Source organism: Hippopotamus amphibius, chromosome X (assembly GCF_030028045.1).
Source record: "Hippopotamus amphibius kiboko isolate mHipAmp2 chromosome X, mHipAmp2.hap2, whole genome shotgun sequence".
Classification (NCBI taxonomy): domain Eukaryota; kingdom Metazoa; phylum Chordata; class Mammalia; order Artiodactyla; family Hippopotamidae; genus Hippopotamus; species Hippopotamus amphibius.
Genome location: NC_080203.1, coordinates 32,265,216 through 32,284,393, shown reverse-complemented (window position 1 = coordinate 32,284,393; position 19,178 = coordinate 32,265,216). Strand labels below are relative to the sequence as shown.

Below are 19,178 nucleotides of genomic sequence, written 5' to 3'. Positions count from 1 at the left end.
GAGGTGGAATTTCACATATTCCCTGCAGCCCCCCTCCTATCAAAATCTCCGCAGTTTCTTAAGCAGTATAGAGAATAAGAACATGAACTTAGCAATTGAAGAGGCCCGAATTTGAGGTCCTAGCCATGCCATTTTTTTAAGCTGTTTGACCTGCGACAAGTTACCTAACTGAGGCTCTTTGAGCCTCAGTTTCTATGTCTTTAACATAGGGATACACTTTAGTGTGCTATTTTAAACATTAAAGGAAATGGTACATGGGAAGTGCCTTTCACGTAAGAAAGTCTCAGTGTTAGCTAGCTGCTGTTGCTGTTGGTGGGCATTGGTTGTCAAAATTTAGAGGGCTGCTAGAGTCCACGTGGTTTGGTGAAAAGTGGTGTGGATTTGGGAAGGAATCCTGGGTTAGAGTCCCAGCTCTATCTCTGATTGGCTCTGTGACCTTAGCCAAGTCATTGCACCTTTTTAAACCTCAGTTTTTCCCATCCAAAATGGGAATAATAGTATCTTCCCTATCTACCTTACAGAGTTATTGAGAGAATCAAATGCACCTATATATAAGCAAAATCACTTTGTAAGCTACAAATTTCTATGCAACAATGGGGAGGCAGCCATTATGCTCTCCTTTGATGTATCAGAGGATTTTTAAAAATATTGCTCTGGCCTTCAGAGACCTATTTGTAAATAATAACGGTGAATTATGACGTAAGCCATCATAGGTAAAGCCAGAGACATGATAAGGAGGTAACCTTGAAGCAATCTAAATTAACTCTTCATTAGCCAATACAGTGGAATAACTGGCAGCTACTTAACCCCCACCGTGTTAATAGCAACATTTATCCTGCAATGGGACTAAAGCCTAGGCATTTAATCAGCTCAAACTTTAAGCACGTAAACAGCTGATACAACCCTTTCTCAAGAGTGAAAACTGATTGGGTTGTAAATGTATGACTTCTTTTCCATACAATTATTTTTCTCCATAGAAAGCAATATTGAGGGAAAATATTCCACAGACTCATGGGGGAATATGAAGTTGACTCATTGATGAAGATGAGCCAGGTTGGGAAGGTGGCAGGGGTCAGGGGAGCTCGAAGTAAGAGGATCCTCTGGTCCATGGGTGGGCTAGAAATGGTCGGTAGAGTGGATTAGTCAGGCCTTGCTAAGTCAGACTGTCTGCCATAGGAGCCCTGGGCTTGGGTCTCTGCATGGTGAATGCTGAGGTCAAGCAGAGAGTCACAGTGGCTCATTATGTCACACATGCTATACGGAGATACCTGTTCATCCTCACTGCCTGTCTCACCTATACTCAAAGAATCAAATGAAGCTACTGAACAGAGTCAGAGGGCTGTGAAACCCAAAGAGGAAGATCACTCAGGGAAGAAATAGCAAGTTTTGCTAACTAGAACTAAAAGGGACAAGGTACCCAACTCTTTACCAAAGGAAATGTGGAAGAAGTAGTCTGAGACAACAAGGGCTTAAGGCAGTCCTTCTTTTCTGCTCCAGGGGATTTGGAGGAGAAAATAAGCCTAGGGTAAAAGGTCTACTGGGTCCTTGAGACATAACATGTGTTTCCCCCTGCCACCAGTAGGAGGCAGCAGCTCAGAGACTAAAGAATGAAACTGCAAACTTGCAAAGACGCCTCTGAGAGGGTAGAGATTTAGTCATCTTTTAGTTTGATTTCTCTATTTGATTTAGTTTTCTGCTTAGCTCCCTAGCTGATGCTTAGTGAGAAGGCAGGAGAAGATGTGTTTGTGGGGAGGCACTTGGGGATATAAGAGTTGGGGGTCATAATTTATGTGAAGCTCAGAGAAGTATCCAGGCCAGCACATCTGGCTGGGATGGTGATTACAGCTCCTTCATTTGGGATGCTACTGCTGCTGCTATTGCTACTGCTGCTGCCACCTGCCCCCCTTGTATTCACCAGGGAGGTTGGCAGAAATAGCTAAGAAATGCTCATGCCTGGGGATGGTAAGGGTTTAACTCCACCACCAAAGATTAGAGTTTCTGCCTGCAAGCCCATTTAACCTATAGCAACCTGACTCAAGTCTTGAATTTACTAATAGAGAATTTATTACATTAAGCAGGACAGATGTTTAGATTGCTGTTAGGAGATGTTGACTATAAATAATTTAACTATATTCATTAACCTATAAAATACATAGTTAGCATACTCAAATTAATAGAAAAATATATATCTTAAAATGTTAACTTTCTTAATTGTAATCCCCAAGGTAACCACTAAGAAAATAATTTAAAATTACATACAGAAGGAAAAGAGAGGGGAATGAAAACAGTACACTAAAAAAATTAATTAAATACAAAATAAGGTAGTAATGGAAGAACTGAAGTACAAAAAAGATGTAAGATATATAGGGGGAAAAGAGCAAAATGGCAGAAGTCCTCCCTTATCAGTAATTGCTATGAATATAAATGAATTAAACTCTCCAATCAAAAGGCAGAAATTGGCAAGATGAATTTTAAAAACATGATCCACGGGCTTCCTAGGTGGTGCAGTGGTTAAGAATCCGCCTGCCAATGCAGGGGACACAGGTTCAATCCCTGCTCCATGAGGATCCCACATGCCACGGAGCAACTAAGCCCGTGTGCCAAAAACAAACAAACAAACAAACAAACAAAAAAACATGATCCATTTATATGCTGTTTACAAGAGACTCACTTTAGATCCAAAGACACAAATAAGTTGAAAGTGAAAGGATGATTAAAGGGATTCCAAGCAAATGGTAACCAAAAGAGAGCTGGGGTGGCTATACTAATATCAAACAAAACAGACTTCAAGTCAAGATTGTTATAGGAGATGAAGATGGACATTATACATTGATAAAAGGGTCAATCCATCAGGAAGATAGAACAATCATAAACATATACATACTGAACAACAGACCCACTCCTAAATACATGAAGCAAAAATGGACCGAATTGAAGGGAGAAATGGGCAGTTATACAATAATAGAGACTTCAGTATCCCACTTTCAATAATGAATGAGCAGCTAGACATAAGATCAAAAAGGAAGTAGAGGACTTGAAACAATACTACAAACCAAGTAAGCCTAACAGATATATACAGGACATTCCATTCAACAAGAGCATAATACGTATTCTTCTGAAATACACATGGAACATTCTCCTGGACAGACCATATGCTAGAAAATTCTGAAAAATCCCCCTAAATTTGTTAGCACTAATAAATGAATCAATCATAGTTGAAAAATACAAAACCAACACACAAAAATTAGTTGTATCTCTATACACTCAGAATGAACAACTCAAAAAGTAATTAAGAAAACACTTCCATTGACAATAGCATCAAAACGAATGAAATAATTGGAAATTAATTTAACCAAGGGGTTCAAGACTTGTACACTGTAAACTACAAAATACTGCTGAAAGAAATTAAAGACCTAAATAAAATGAAAAGACATCTCATGTTTATGGATAGGAAAACTTAATGTTAAGATTGGTGATATTCCCCAAAGTGTTTACAAATTCAATGCAATCCTTATCAAAATCCCAATGTGTCTTTTTGAAAATATGGAAAAAATGATTGTAAAATTCATACAGAATTTCAAGGGATCTTGAACAGCCTAAACAATCTTGAAAAAGAACATAATTGGAGGACTCACACTTCTTGATTTCAAACCTTACTACAAAGATACAATAATTAGGACAGTGTAGTACTGGCATAAGCATAGACGTATAGATCGATGGAATACAATTGAAAGTCCAGAAATAAGCCCATTCATCTATGGTTAAGTGATTTGCAGAAGAGTGACAAGACCATTCAATGGAGGAAAGAATAGTCTTTTCAACAAACGGTGCTGGGACAACTGGATAGCCACATGCGAAAGAATGAAGTTAAACCCTTACCTCACACAATATGTAAAAAAACTCAAACTGGATCAAAGATCTAAATATAAGAGCTAAAACTCTTAGAAGAAAACCTAGGGGTAAATTTTCATGATCTTAGATTTGGCAATGGCTTCTTAAATATGACACCAAAAGCACAAATATCAAAAAAAATCAATAAATTGGACTTCATCAAAAATTAAAGATTTTTGTTCAATTTTGTCCTCTTGATAAAGTTAAAAAACAACTCACAGAATGAGGGAAATTTTTTGCAAATCATATACCTGATAAGGGTGTAGTATCCAGAATATATAAAAAATTTTTACAACTCAACAACAAAAAATCCAAACAACCCAATTTAAAAAAGGGCAAATTCCGTACTCGAGGATGGATGATGCCTTAGAGGACTGGGACGGGGAGGGTTGGGGGGAGTCGAGGGAGGGAGGGAATATGGGGATATGTGTATAAATACAGATGACTGAACTTGGTGTACCTCAAAAAAAAATAAATAAAATGAAAAAACAAAAACAAAAACATGTTCTACATTTTGTTGAAAAAAATAAAAATAAAAAAATAAAAAAGGGCGAAGGACTTGAATAGACATTTCTCCTAAGAAGATATATGAATGGCTAATAAACATATGAAACGATGCTTCATGTCATTAGTCACTAGGGGAATGCAAATCAAAACCACGGTAAGATACTTCACACCCACTAGAAAGACTATATATTAAAAAAAGGAAAAAACAAGTGTTAGTCAGGATACAGAGATATTGGAACCCCCACATATAGTTGATGGGAATGTAAAGTGATGTAGCTGCTGGGGAAAACAGTTTGGTGGGTCCTCAAAAAGTTAAATATAGAATCACCACATGACCCAGCAGTTCCACCTCTAGATATATACCCAAATGAATTAAAAACAGGTGTTCAAACAAAAACTTGTGCATGAACATTCACAGCAGCAATAGCCAATGATGGATAGGACCTAAATGTCCATCAATGGATGAACAGCTAAACTAAACAAGGGACATCCATGCAATGGAATATTATTCATCCATAAAAAGGACTGAAGTACTGATCTGTGCTACAACATGGATGAACCTCAAAAACATTATGCTAAGTGAAAGAAGCCAGACGCAAAAGACCATATATTGTATGATTAAATTTACATGAAGCATCCAGAATAGGCAAATCCAGAGACAGAAAGCAGATTAGCAATTACCAGAGGCTGAGAAGAGGAAGGAATGATGAGTGACTGCTTAGTGGGCCTGGGGCTTCCTTATGGGGGGAACCAAAGCTATTCTGAAACTGGATAGTGGTGATGGTTGCACAAAGTTGTGAATGTACTTAATGCCACTGAATTGTACACTTAAACATGATAAATTTTATGTTTTGTGTATTTTACCATGATAAAAAAATGTTATCTAATTCAATCCTTCCACCAATTCAGACTGTTACAATTTGTCTGACTTAGTGCTATTGTTGTAGCCTAAATTCAAAAATCAGTGAGCATCCTGATTTGGCTTTGAAAGTTTGACGGCCATCTGTCCTGAGCAGGAGCAGAGCCCATGACAGAAGCTAGCATGTCAGGTCCATGGCAACAAAGAATATTAAAGCCTGTGCTTTAACTTTGGTCCTAACCAAATTGTTTTTTGGTTAACATATCTAACTAAAGGCTGCTTCCCCTCTATAGACTCTTTTAACGTTGAAACAGAGTTTTGAGCTGACTGGCCAATTATCTTCATTATAAACTACCTTTCTGTTTACTCTTTAGTCCCCAAGGTTAATTGTTCTAAACTCTACTTCATTCTCAAAGCCCTCTCAAGTTCAAAAACAACCAATTGAATTAACCACATGATAGTTTGAGAATGGACGTGTTGATATGAGCACAATCTACTGACTTTCCAATTGTTGATGGGTTTTATTTGGTTGGCAAAATTAGACATATGAAATACGCATACATGCCCTCTCGTGTCAAATGATTTTTCATATGAATATGTCTATCAAACAATACTACATGCCCTAACCTTTGAGATTTTGGCATTTGAATCTGTAAAGTCTTTACTTCCATAAAAATCTCTATTGTTTTCTTCATGAAATAACTGAAAACATCTGCAATATTTTTTTTTTCAGAAATACCATCTTCCACTGCTTGCAAATTACACTGCTGATTATTTGGTTTGCAGAACTGGACAGAAAATGTAAACCACCAAGCAAATCAAAAGCCAAGAATGGCAGCTCCTTCCCCAAACATCCCCCTAGGGCTGAGCTATAGCAGGAAAAAAGTTAGCGCAAGAAAAAATTATGCCTCTGACTTGTGCACCCCTCCGCAACCTGCGAATTAGGATGGAACTAACACTTGCCTTCTTCAATGGCAACATCTTGTGTGATGAACCCTTCTTTTGTGGGCCCTTAGGTGACTCATCAGCAGCAGACATTTCTTCAAAATCCTTAGAGATTGTGTCAGATTGAATAAGAGGTGGGCTGATGCTGGGTTGGCATGGGCACAGTGGTGGGATCTGTCAAGGAGGAGGATAGAAGGAAAAAGTTAAAGTTTGTGTGCCTTCCTCCAAATTACTTGTTGCTTAATGGTTGAAGGGCTAAGAATCCAAGTGAAAAAAAAATGAGCCAAGGAAAGACTCTCCTACTTCCTTGTCTTCACTTCCAGTACCTACTCAAAGATGAATAGCATTGGTCCATTCTCTGGGTTGTTGCACACTTTTGCCAATCCCCAAAGACAGAAACTTCAAATTGTTTGTTTGATCAAAACCAGAATCCTGGTGTTATCTCCTACTGATGTTTGAGTAGGACAACCATAAATCTTGTTTGAGTCTGATCTTTGTTTTGATATTGGTCCTGTCTTTGCAGGTCCAGATCTTGGGAAGGTGTCTTTGGGTTATGATCTGGGTTTGGCATCCAAGCAATTGTCTGGATCACATCTTGACTGTATTGGTTGCTTATCTTAAGCCTGTCAAGATTGATTTTCTGGGACTTTTAGAAAATCTGTAGAACTAGTCCTGGTTAGAACTGTTTTAACTAGTTTTCTGAAGGGAATACAATCAATCATTTGGGTTTACCTTGGGCTTCAACAGATTGATTTATTTGATTCCAGTTTGAAGTTCATGGTACACTTGAATTTGAGGCACTTGTCCCTGCCATGGTCCTCTCAATGTGGATCAGAATCCCTGATTTTATCTTTAACAAATACTGGCTAAGCATGGACAATGTGCCACACCCATTCTAGGCCTATAGCAATAAACAAAACAAAATCCTTGTTGTCACGGAGCTGACATGCTTGCTTCTGTCTTGCTCAGGACAGATGGCTGTCAGCCTCTCAAAGCCAAAGAAAAGGGGCCACAATGAGTTTCTGCCTGTGGGGTACTCCCGGCCAATGTCTAAGGTGCCCTCTTATTACTACAAGGCCCCGCTGGGGGCTCTTGAGAAGAGACCTTGGGGGTTAACCATCCCCAAGCCCAATTGTAATAATAAGCACTATACTAATGGCAGCTAACTTTTACTGAAGGCTTTACTCTTCTTTAATCGTTATTATTTCCTTCCTTTTGCTAGCTTTGGGTTTCGTTTGCTTTTCTCTTTCTAGTTCCTTAATCTAGAGAGTCAGGTTATTGATTTGAGATCTTTCTCCCTGCCGGGCAGGGAGTACTCTCCATAGATGTATTTCATTCGAACCTTACAATTCTTCGAAAGCATTTGCTCTCATGGTCTCATTTTACCGATGGGGAAAACCAGGTCTGAGAAATCACGACTGGCCCTAACTCTCATAGTGGCAGAGCAAGGATTTGAAAAGGTCAGCTTGTCTTTATAGCCTACGTCCTTAACCAATCTGCACTCCTGTCTCCTAGCTACAAGGGCCAGGAAGGGGATGTCCCATGCTCAAGTTCAGGAAGTTTAAAGGCAATAGCCAGAAGAGATAGTGTGCCTCCTTCCTTAAGAAGGGCTGCAGGGGGAGAGTTGGGACTGTGAGCAATAAGATAAACTGCTTTGTAGTCTCAGCTTCTTACATTACTGAATTCAGTTTGATTCAACAATAAGAAGGTGCTAATAATATGCTATTACCTCTTCTTGTCGACTTGTCCTCAAATAAAAAGAACATGAAACATCTTGAAGAGTAACCTAGGCACCCACATTCCTAACACTTCAGATAGGATATTAGGTGAACATCTGGCAGTAGCATATGCTTGTCAAAGATGAGTCCATGAAAATTGGACAGCTACATGTAAAAGAATGAAATTAGAACACTTCCTAACACCATACACAAAAATAAACTCAAAATGGATTAAAGACCTACATGTAAGGCCAGATACTATAAAACTCTTAGAGGAAAACATAGGAAGAACACTCCATGACACAAATCAAAGCAAGATCCTTTTTGACCCACTTCCTAGAATAATGGAAATAAAATAAAAAATAAACAAATGGGACCTAATGAAACTTAAAAGCTTTGCACAGCAAAAGAAACCATAAACAAGACAAGAAGACAACCTTCAGAATGGGAGAAAATATTTGCCAATGAAGCAACTGACAAAGGATTAATCTCCAAAATATACAAGCAGCACATGCAGCTAAATGCCAAAAAAGCAAATAACCCAATCCACAAATGAGTGGAAGATCTACATAGACATTTCTCCAAAGAAGACATGCAGATGGCTAACAAACACATGAAAAGATGCTCAACATCACTAATCATTAGAGAAATGCAAGTCAAAGCCACAATGAGGTATCACCTCACACTGGTCAGAATGGCCATCTTAAAAAAATCTAGAAACAATAAATGCTGGAGAGAGTGCAGAGAAAAGGGAACCCTCCTGCCCTGTTGGTAGGAGTGTAAATTGGTGCAGCCACTATGGAAAACAGTATGGAGGTTCCTTAAAAAGCTAAAAATAGAACTACCATCTGACCCAACAATCCCACTCCTGGGCATATATCCTGAGAAAACCATAATCCCAAAAGAAACAAGTACCATAATGTTCATTGCAGCAGTATTTACAGTAGCCAGGACAAGGAAGCAACCTAAATGTCCATCAACAGATGAATGGATAAAGAAGATGTGGCACATATATACAATAGAATACTACTCGGCCATAAAAAGGAATGAAATTGAGTTATTTGTAGTCAGGTGGATGGACCTAAGAGTCTGTCATACAGAGCGAAGTAAGCCAGAAAGAGAAAAACAAATACCGTATGCTAACTCATATATACGGAATCTAAAAAACTGGTACTGATGAACCCAGTGACAGGGCAAGAATAAAGATGCAGATGTTGAGAACAGACTTGAGGACACGGGGTGGGGGGCGAAGGGGAAGCTGGGACGAAGTGAGAGAGTAGCATGGACATATATACACTACCAAATGTAAAACTAGATAGCTAGTGGGAAGCTGCTGCATAACACTGAGAGATCAACTCAGTGATGGGTGATGACTTAGAGGGGTGGGATAGGAATGGTGGCAAGGAGTCGCAGGAGGCAGGGGAGATGGGGATATATGTATAAATATAGCTGATTCACTTTGTTGTACAGCAAAAACTGGCACAACAGTGTAAAGCAATTATATTCCAATAAAGAGAATTAAAAAAAAGATGAATCCACGCATGTCTAAGCACGTACGGCTGGTGCACTGAAACTGCAAATGGCTCATTAAATCAGTTATGGTTCCTTTGGCCGCTCACTCCTCTCCCACTTAGATAACTGTGGTAATTCTAGAGCTAATACATGTCGATGGGCACCAACACCCCCTTGCCGGGCCGAGAGTGCGGGATGTGTGCATTTATCAGATCAAAACAAAAAACTGGCTCAGTCTCAGCATTTCTAACGAAACTTTGCCTGGATTTCCTCTCCCACAATCTCTCAGTTGCTCTGAATGTCACTTAGTCCATTAAGAACCCTGCCCCTTCAAGGGACCCAGTCATTGGCCAATTCTATATTTACCCCAGCTTCTATGCAACACTGCGTGTCAGGACCCTTGACCTAATGCTATCAACCACCCTGTCATTTAGGAATGTCACCTTGGCACTTAAGGGAAGTTTCCCATGCAAAAGTCAATCTCATTGTTGTTGATGACCCAGCTTCTGTTAACACCCTCTTCCATCTTCAGCCCTGTTTCCCAGTGGAGGGACCAAGGGAGCAAGCTGAAAGTATGAGGTGTGGGCCCAAGCCAGACATTTAAGAAAACTTGTCTCTGGGCTATTGTGGTTTTCCCCACTCCCTTTGTTGTGGAAAGAAATGTCCCTAGAATCTTTTCCTTATCTTTAAAAAAAAAATGGAATGTCTTTTCTATAAGAGTCTCTCTGTTGCTGGGACTGAGAGGAAGGAGAGAGGGAGGAGTCCAGGAAACAGGTTTCCCCTTCCTGAATATGAGAACTAACCTCGTGGCATTTGGTCATGTGTACCTGGATTTTTGTCACTGGGTGCCAAGGGAGTATAGCTGTGGAGACAAGCGAAAATTGGTGTTGATGTTTGAAACTGAAGACTAGAAAGTTCATGGAAGTGACTTTTCCTGCTGTAGTACAAGTGGGCAACAGTCTGCTGACCGAGGGGCTGCTTTACAATCATAAGGTCAGCACCACTGGTGACCATCTCAGTGTTTGCTTCTCCACCCTTCATGGCTCATGTACCCAGCAGAACTTCCATACACAGTATGAAAACCAGAGCAAGAGACAGGGGGTCTCAAGCAGACATGTAAGAAATAAACCCCAGTTACCTCTTGCCAAATGCAGCCCTCTAGTGGAGAAGGGTCTCCTCCTTGTGGGGCCTCCCCAGTAACACAGGGAGTTTTGGGTATAATCCAACCCCCAGGCCGAGAGGAGGAAGGTAGCTGCTAAGGGTTATCCTCCTGGCAATATTTCTGACTGCCCCCGGAGCATTTCTAGATCAGAGCTCCAGAAGAGTCTGACTGAGAAATGGGTAGGATTAGCTGGAGGTAAGAGACTATCCTACATACACGTTGTATTTTCATGGAGACTAAAGATGTACCTTCCTTCCTGTTGAGGCAGCACCAGAGAAGTTGAACATCTTAGAGATTGGGGTAATGGAAAGACTATGGGTTTGGAGGTCAACACACGTGGGTCAGAGTTCCAGGTCTACCACTAACTACATGGGTCAGCTTGAGCAATTCCTTCAGTCTCTCCAAGTCTTTATTCAATCCTCACAAGCAATGCTTTAAGGTAGATATTAATATTATACCCATTGTAGATGAGGAAAGGAAGGCTCAGAGAGGTTAAGCAATTATCCCAAAGTCACAGAGCCAATAAGATGCAGAGCAAGAATTCAAGCATACGTCTATCTGTCCAACTTTGAACAATTCTACTCTATTACCTCAGTGATCTTGGAGCCTGAAACCCAGATTCCACTTCTGGGCACACATCAGGGTGCAGCTCCAAACATAGCTCCATGCCTACTACCAGTCCCAGCTCTAGGCAGAGTTCTCAAAACATGAGATCTCTGTGGAAGAAAGAAAAAACATGGGGGTTGGAATGCCTGCACATTACCAGTGGAATGTCCCTGTCATAATACTTTGAGCATCTTGGGGTGTGGAAAGAGAAGTGGATATGGCAATACCAGCCAACAATGTGTGCTGGGCACTAGGTAAACACATCATGTGTTTATTCTCTCATTCAATGTTTACAATCGTGGGGTAGAAACAGCTGGGAAGGAGGTCCAAATTCCTCCCTCCTTGTTTTTTGACAGGAGAGGAGTAGGCAATGGAAGAGGTGTAGTCCAATTAGGCACTGATGCTCGAGTTCACTATTACCTGCAGAGGTCTGTCTCTCTGGACCTCTGGAGAGGGGCATATTCTGCTTCCTGATCCTTCAGGCTCAGGCTCCAAAATGATGATGCTGTCATGGGACAGGGCTTTGTTCCCCATGCTACTCTTGGCCCTGGACAAGAAGGAAAAAGTCTTATGAAAGCAGCCAAAGGAGCCAAAGGAACCAAAGACACATGTGTCGATATGTCTATAACATGGCCTACCAGAGACGCCTCGGAATAGTATGGCCCCATTTAACACATACACATATATTACATACATGTATAGTTTGCGTTCATAGAGAAAAGTCTGGAAGGCTATCCACCGCACTGTTAGTGGTGCTTCCCTCCAAGGACTGGCACTAGGAACAGGAGGGGTATTTTCATTTTATACTCTATGTACTTCTGCATAACTTTGATTTTTTAAATGATCAACACATATCTTTTTTATATAATAGCTTTACTGAGATATGGTTTACATACCATACAATTCACCATTGAAAGTATACAGTTCAAAAAAAATAATAAAAAAAATAATAAAAAAAATTAAGCAAAAAAAAAAAGAAAGTATACAGTTCAGTAGTGGCAACACTGTGGAAGGGGAGGGAACACCTGAATCTTGCTATTATTAAGATGAGAGTTGTAAAACATCTTTCACACCCAATTTGTCTCTGGTGTTTTTGTTTTGATTAAAAATATCAGATATCTGCCCAGATGCTGGATACTTTCATTCATTAGGTCTTTTCCTCTCTCACACAAGGGTTCTACAATATATTTATCCTGTTTTCAAAGTCATCTTATGCATCCACCCTATCCACCTCCAGCTTGCTAAACCCAGATGGAAGTACCTTCTGATTGGGAATGGAACCAGGTTGATAACAATTATGTTAAGACAAATCAGGGGAAAGTTAGAAGCAAATGAAAGGCTAAAGGCACAAAAGACTCCTTTAGGGATGTGGGAATATATTTCACCTTTTAAAAATTTCAACCAAAGAAATCACAAGAAAAGTACAGTATATCTTATGAATATAGATGCAAAAGTCTTCAATAAAATACTAGCCATCTGAATCCAGCAACATATAAAAAGAATTATACACCATGACCAAGTAGGACTTGCCAGGAATGCAAGGTTACTTTAATATATGAAAATCAATTAATGTAATATACCATATCAATAGAATAAAAAGAAAAACCACGTACATGGCCACTTCAATAGATGCGGAAAAAGCACATACAGAATCCAACACTTTTTCATGAAAAAATACACTCAACCTTGACGGAGAACATCTGTGAGAATCCCACAGCTGATATTATAATGATGAAAGACTGGATGCTTTCTCATGCAGATCAAGAACAAGACAAGGATGTCTGCTCTCACCACTTCTAGTCAGCATTGTACTGGGTTCTAGCCAGGGAAATTAGATAAGAACATGAAATAAAAGGCATCCATATTGGACAGGGAGAAGTAAAATTATCTCTAATCACAGATGACATAATCTTGTGTATAAAACTCCTAAGGAACCCATTAAAAACTACTAGAACTAATCAACGAGTTCAGCAAGGTTGCAGGGTACAAGACGACTATACAAAAATTGATTGTATTTCTATATACTTGCAATGAACAATCCGAAAGCGAAATTAAGAAAATACTTCCATTTACAATACCTCCAAAAAGAAAAAAAAAAAAGGATGGACCTAGAGATTATTACGCTAAGTGAAATAAGTCTGATGGAGAAAGACAAATACCATATGATCTCACTTATATGTGGACTCTAAAAACCAAAACAAAAAATAAGACAAAACAGAAACAGACTTATAGATACAGACAGCAAACTGGTGGTTGCCAGAGAGGAGGGGAGGTGGGGGCCTTGGCTAAATAGATGAAGGGGATTAAGAGATACAAACTCCCAGCGCTAAAATAAATATCACGTGGATGTAATATACAGCATAAAGAATACAGTCAATAATACCGTAATAATTTTGTATGGTGACACATGGCTACTAGACTTATCATGGTGATCATCTCACAATGTATTTGATCAAATCACTATGTTGTACACCTGCAACTAACATAATATTGTATGTCAATTATACTTCAACTTAAAAATTTTTATAAAAAAGCATAAAATACTTAGGAATAAATTTAACAAAAGGTGTGTAAAACTTATACTCTGAAAACTATAAAACACTGATGAAAGAAATTAAAGAAGACCTAAATAAATGGAAAGATATCCTATGTTCATGAGTTGGAAGACAATCTTGTCACGATGGCAATACTCCACAAATTGACCTACAGATTTAATGCAATCTCTTTTGAAATTTCAGCTGCCTTAAATTTTTTTTGCAGTAATGGACAAGCTGGTTTCAAAATTCAAAACGAAGTGCAAGGGACCACAAATAGCCAAAACAATCTTGAAAAAGATGGATAAAGTTGGAGGACTCACACTTGCCAATTTTAAACTTACTACAAAGCTACAGCAATCAAGACAGTGTAGTACTGGCGTAAGGGTAGATCTATAGATCAGTGGAATAGAATTGAGAGTCCAGAAATTAACCCATTCATCTATAGTGAACTGATTTGCTACAAGGGTGCCAAGATCATTCAATTGGGAAAGAATAGTTTGTTTTTTTTTTTTTTATTAAATGGTGCTGGACAACTGGATAGTCACATGCAAGAGAATGAAGTTAGACCTTTATCTCATAACATATATAAAAATTAACTCAAAATGGATCAAAGACCTAAATATAAGAGCCAAAACTCTTAGAAGAAATCATAGGGGTATATCTTCATGACCTGGATTTGGGAATGGATCCTTAGATATGACCCCAAAAACTTAAGCAACAAAAGGAAAACAAAAAACCAGATAAATGGATTTCATCAAAATTACAACCTTTTGTACTTCAAAAGACAACCCACATAATGGGAGAAAAACTGTATACCTGATAAGGGACTTGTATCTAGCATATATAAGAAACTCTCACAATTCAATAATAAAAATAAAAAAAAGAATGAAATTTTGCCATTTGCAGCAACATGGATGGACTTGGAGGACATTACGCTAAGTAAAATAAGTCAGACAGAAAAAGACAAATACCATATGATATCACTTATATGTGGAATCTGAAAAATACAACAAACTAGTGAATAAAACAAAAAAGGAGACTCACAGATATAGAGAACAGACTAGTGGTTACCAGTGCGGAGAGAGAAGGTGGAGGGACAACATGGGGGTAAGGGGGGAAAAGGGTTACTATGGGATTCTATGAAATCATGTGTGTGAAACTTTTGAAAATTGTGAAGTACAATAGAATTTCAAGAATCTTTCATTCAATAAATTAAAAAATAAAGATATAGATAACCTAATTAAAAATGGACAAAGGATCTCAATAAACGTTTCTCCAAAGAAGACAAACAAATGGCTAACAAACCCATGCAAAGATGCTCAACGTCATTAGTCAGCAGGGAAATACAAATTCAAACTATAATGGAATGCCACTTCATACCTACTGGAATGACTAGAAACAAAAATAAGATAATAACAAGTATTGGCAAGGTTGTAGAGAAATTGGAAACCGCATACACTGCTGGTGGGAAGATAAGACAATTCAGACACTTTGGAAAACAGTTTGGTGGTTCCTTGAAAAATTAAACATTAAATTACCATATGACCCAGCAACTTCACTCCTAGGTATATACCCAAGAGAAATAAAAATAATATATCTATCCAAAAACTTGTACACAAATCTCCACACTTCATAATAGTCAATTGATGAGTGCATAAAGTGGAATATATCCATGCAATGGAATACAATTCAATTCATAAAGGAAGAAAGTACATGATACATGCTACAATATGGGTGACTCTTGGAAACATGCTAAGGGAATCAAGCCAGTCACAAAAGACCACGTATTGTATGATTCTGTATGTATAAAATATCCAGAATAAGCAAATTTACAGAGGCAGAAAGTAGATAAGTGGTCACCTATGATTGGACTGGGGTTAGGGAGGAATGGGGATTGACTGCTAATGGGTACAGGGGTTCTTTTAGGGAAGGATGAAAATGTTTTTAAAGTAATTTTTTAATATTTCAAATCCTTTTTTTCCATTTACTATCTTTATTACCAAATTATACATGCAGGTTGGCATTTAAAAAAAAAACAATCTTTAAATGGTAACCAGAGTAGCAGCTCAGACACTGTAGGGCTAGCACCCACCTCGCCATTGTGAGCCTGTCTGGCTGAGGGACAAGCACATGGGATATTTGATTGTGACACACTCCGAGGACAATCTGGTGTTCTGGGGATTAAAATGGCACCCATGCTAAGGTGTCTTGCGGGCCAGCAAGGAAAGAGAAGAGGCAGATGTCTGCCACTTTGTATCAAACTCCTACCCACCTTTTCCCTAAAACTCTCCTACCCAGGCGGCCCTGGTGGTGAAGGCAAGATGCTCTGCTTTATGAAAACAGCAGTCCAGCAGAAAATTAACATGACTCTAGAGAAACACTTGATGGGGTTATACAACTGATGCAGCACTCAGAGAGCATCTCTATCCACACATTCGTGCACACACACACACACACACACACACTTCCATTTACTGCTTGTCTATGACCTGCTGGCTCAAATCAGGCTTGAGACCAGTGTAGGATCTGTGACTATCTTACCTGCCCTGCTTTGTGCAGAAAAAAACTGCAAGGAAATCTTAGGCTATAAGTGGGCTTAAAAACCCTGTCATTTCCATGCTGTGCATCAGCCAGGATTTCACTGTTGAGTTGGCTCTCCAGTGCCAAGCCCTCCCTGATCAAAGGATTACATTAGCACCAGCTGTGGTCAGGTTTGTCGGAAACCAAACCTCCTGTCAGCTGACCATACCTAGTGCTTATTGATCTGCTCCCTGGAGGCAAAGAAAAGAAAACACACCCAAAATCCAAACAAAATCTTGGCCTTAATTAAAGGCAATAAAGTAGATTACACCAGCACCCATTAAAAAATCAAATGGAGGAATGGAATTTGTCCGTTCTATCAGATACAGTTTAAAACAGTCTTGGAAATAGATACTGGTCCTACTGTACAAGACAGAGAGGGCTGGCTCTAAGTTTTGTTACGATCAGGTGCTTCGATGGATGAAAAAATGTCATTTCCCTAACTCTCAAGTGACATTTTCCAGGGTTTCTCCCCTAGCAATTGAGCAAGAGGCTGGGGTCAGGGGTGAACTTCAGGCCTCCTAAGTTATATTCTCGATTAATCTATACTCGAGAAAAAAAAAAAAAAAAGACCGATCTCAGGTCCTTAGAAAAACACCCTTCCTCGTGTATGAACTAGTTGATGCACTTATACTAGCTGCCTCTCCCTCTCCCTCCCCCTCTTCCCCTGCACCCCCTCCCCAGAAGTGTGCATGAACACACCTTTTTGGTCTAGAGAATGCATCAGACCAAATGGACCATTTTGGAGGGAGAGGGACAGGTAAAAAGGGGCAAGGTAGAACGTCAGTGGAGATAGCCCTTGCCAATTTGTAGAGACAAAGCAGAATAAACCCAAACTTCCCTCTCCCACCCCACCTTCTGCTTTGTTTGTAGGACTAGTCTATCTTCCTTAGACCTAAAAGGCAATGGCCTATAATGGTATGTTTGTGACATATGAGGCAAGCCCCCCTGCAAAACCATCTCCCTCACTAGCAAAGCTATCTGAAATACCTCACATTGAATGCACTCATTAAGGTCCTTTTTAAGGAGACCTACATGCTGTTAGAGGGTAGTATAACATGTTCACTAACTGTCCCATTACCTCCAAGCAAAGCCTTGAGGGAATGGGTAGCAGTACACGTGAGCTCTGCGGGGAGTCCAGATAAGTCTGGAGTTTAAGGCCAGGGGAACAGGCCCAAGTGGAACTCCATAGAGGGGGATCCGACTGATTCAGGAACAGCTGGGGGTACTGGGTGTCCAGATTTTCCACGATGAAATGTGGAAATTGGGCTTCAAAGATGAAAATATGAATAGGAGTGGCAATGGTAGCTGAGAAACAGTCTTCCCCATGCCTTCTGTGACCAGTTACATCACTTCCCCCAGTCTCTTGGAATGGAGGGAGAAATGAATTTGGGTTTTTTGCTTGCTTGCTTGTTTGTTTGTTTCTACATTGACACAGTGATTGTATCCTTACGCACCAACCCAGCTAGATGGCTTCACTATCTAAGACTTTAATCACACATTATGAGATCTGGAGCCTGAGGGCTGGGTAAGCAAACCAGATCAAGCTTCCTGAATGATGGAGGCCATCCTTACCTTGTGGAACAGAGGCCTCCAGCTCCTCACTAGTGGTAGGCCTCACATCTCAAGTTATTGTAGCTGTGACAGGGCAGGGTTGCCCTGATCTCCCCTCACCCTCTCACCCAGCACTCTTGGGGAATAGGCTGTGCATTTGCCGTGCTCCAACCCACTGAGCTGTGCAGCCCAGACAGCAAGCATATACACATGAGCACAGGGAAAGGTCCCCGGGACGTGGCTGCATTGGCAATGGCTGCAGACCCAGCTCCCCAAGGCAGGGAGGCCAAGAGTCCCTGGGACCAAAGACCTATTGGTGATTTGGCTGCCAAAGGGGCACCTGCATCTGGATACCTGCCCCTTGCCCTGCCCCCACCCGCCGCCCCACCTGAGATTACCCAGGCTTGATTTGTTGACCTTCCGGAACTGGCTTCAGGAAAGAGGTGTTAATATTGCCACTGGACAAGCTTGGTTTGAGCCTCTTCCCTCCCTGGACATCTTCGGGCTCTTTTTTCTTCTTCTTGCCAAAAAAGCACTTGAAGACTTTAAATTTGGATTTCTTCTTTCCTGGAACTTAGAAATGAAAGTGAGGTAGAGTGTGATGGTGGAAGGGAAGACAGGAGAGGAAATGGCTTTCGTGACAGGAATGAGGGCTATGATCCCAGAGGCCCTGCGGGTCTTGGCGCTCGCCCCCAGTGCCCACAGCACCGTTCATCTGGTTTGTTCTCTTCTTAGTAACTCACAAAGTGTCTGAGTTTCTGGTGGAAGCAGAAGCTCAGGCCCCAGCTTGCGGCCTCTGGGCAGCCTTTATTCAGGTTCAACTCACCCTGGGTTCACTTGCGTCTCAATTTCAACTATTAACACACACCTCTTTCCTGGCCCTAAGAATTTCATTCACATGCAGCGATTATGGGGCCAACATAATTATGGCACTTGGTACCCTGGTCGCTGGAGTCATCACCACCCAGTTGGGGAGCCAAGCTTCCACATGAGACAAACACTTCAGGACCCTTGGAAATTCGTGTGGGAGTTGGTACCGCCCAACCTGTGTGCTGAAAGGATGCAGACCCAAGGAGTGAGTGCAGTGGGGTTGGTGCAGTCAGGGAGGATGTCCTCAAGGAAGAGATTTACAAGCAAGGAAGAGGGCTGGGAAATAGGAAGAAAGGGCTGCTGAGCAAAGAAGCTCCCTATGCAAAAGGCATGACAAAATCACCTACCAACGAGTTTTACAAGAGAGTGTGTGTGTGTGTTACGTGCATTGTGTACGTTCTTCAATTATCACTGATTGGTTCAGATCATCCACAGCG

The 19,178-nt window shown here is 40.4% G+C and overlaps 1 protein-coding gene across 11 annotated transcripts in view; it reads right to left on the bottom strand.

Annotated features, from left to right (window-relative positions):
* The window catches only part of KIAA1210 (KIAA1210 ortholog), a 73,209-nt gene that overhangs the window by 18,627 nt on the left and 35,404 nt on the right, over nucleotides 1-19,178 (bottom strand). For 7 of the 11 annotated variants that reach the window (XM_057719199.1, XM_057719200.1, XM_057719204.1 and 4 more), the window contains exons 3-5: nucleotides 18,270-18,444; nucleotides 11,621-11,747; nucleotides 6,221-6,376 (exon numbers count right to left, since the gene is read on the bottom strand). In XM_057719199.1, the coding sequence (XP_057575182.1) occupies nucleotides 6,221-6,376; nucleotides 11,621-11,747; nucleotides 18,270-18,444 (458 nt within the window). The remainder of the gene's footprint in view (nucleotides 1-6,220; nucleotides 6,377-11,620; nucleotides 11,748-18,269; nucleotides 18,445-19,178) is intronic. The other 4 variants (XM_057719206.1, XM_057719207.1, XM_057719201.1 and 1 more) reach the window with 3 other exon arrangements.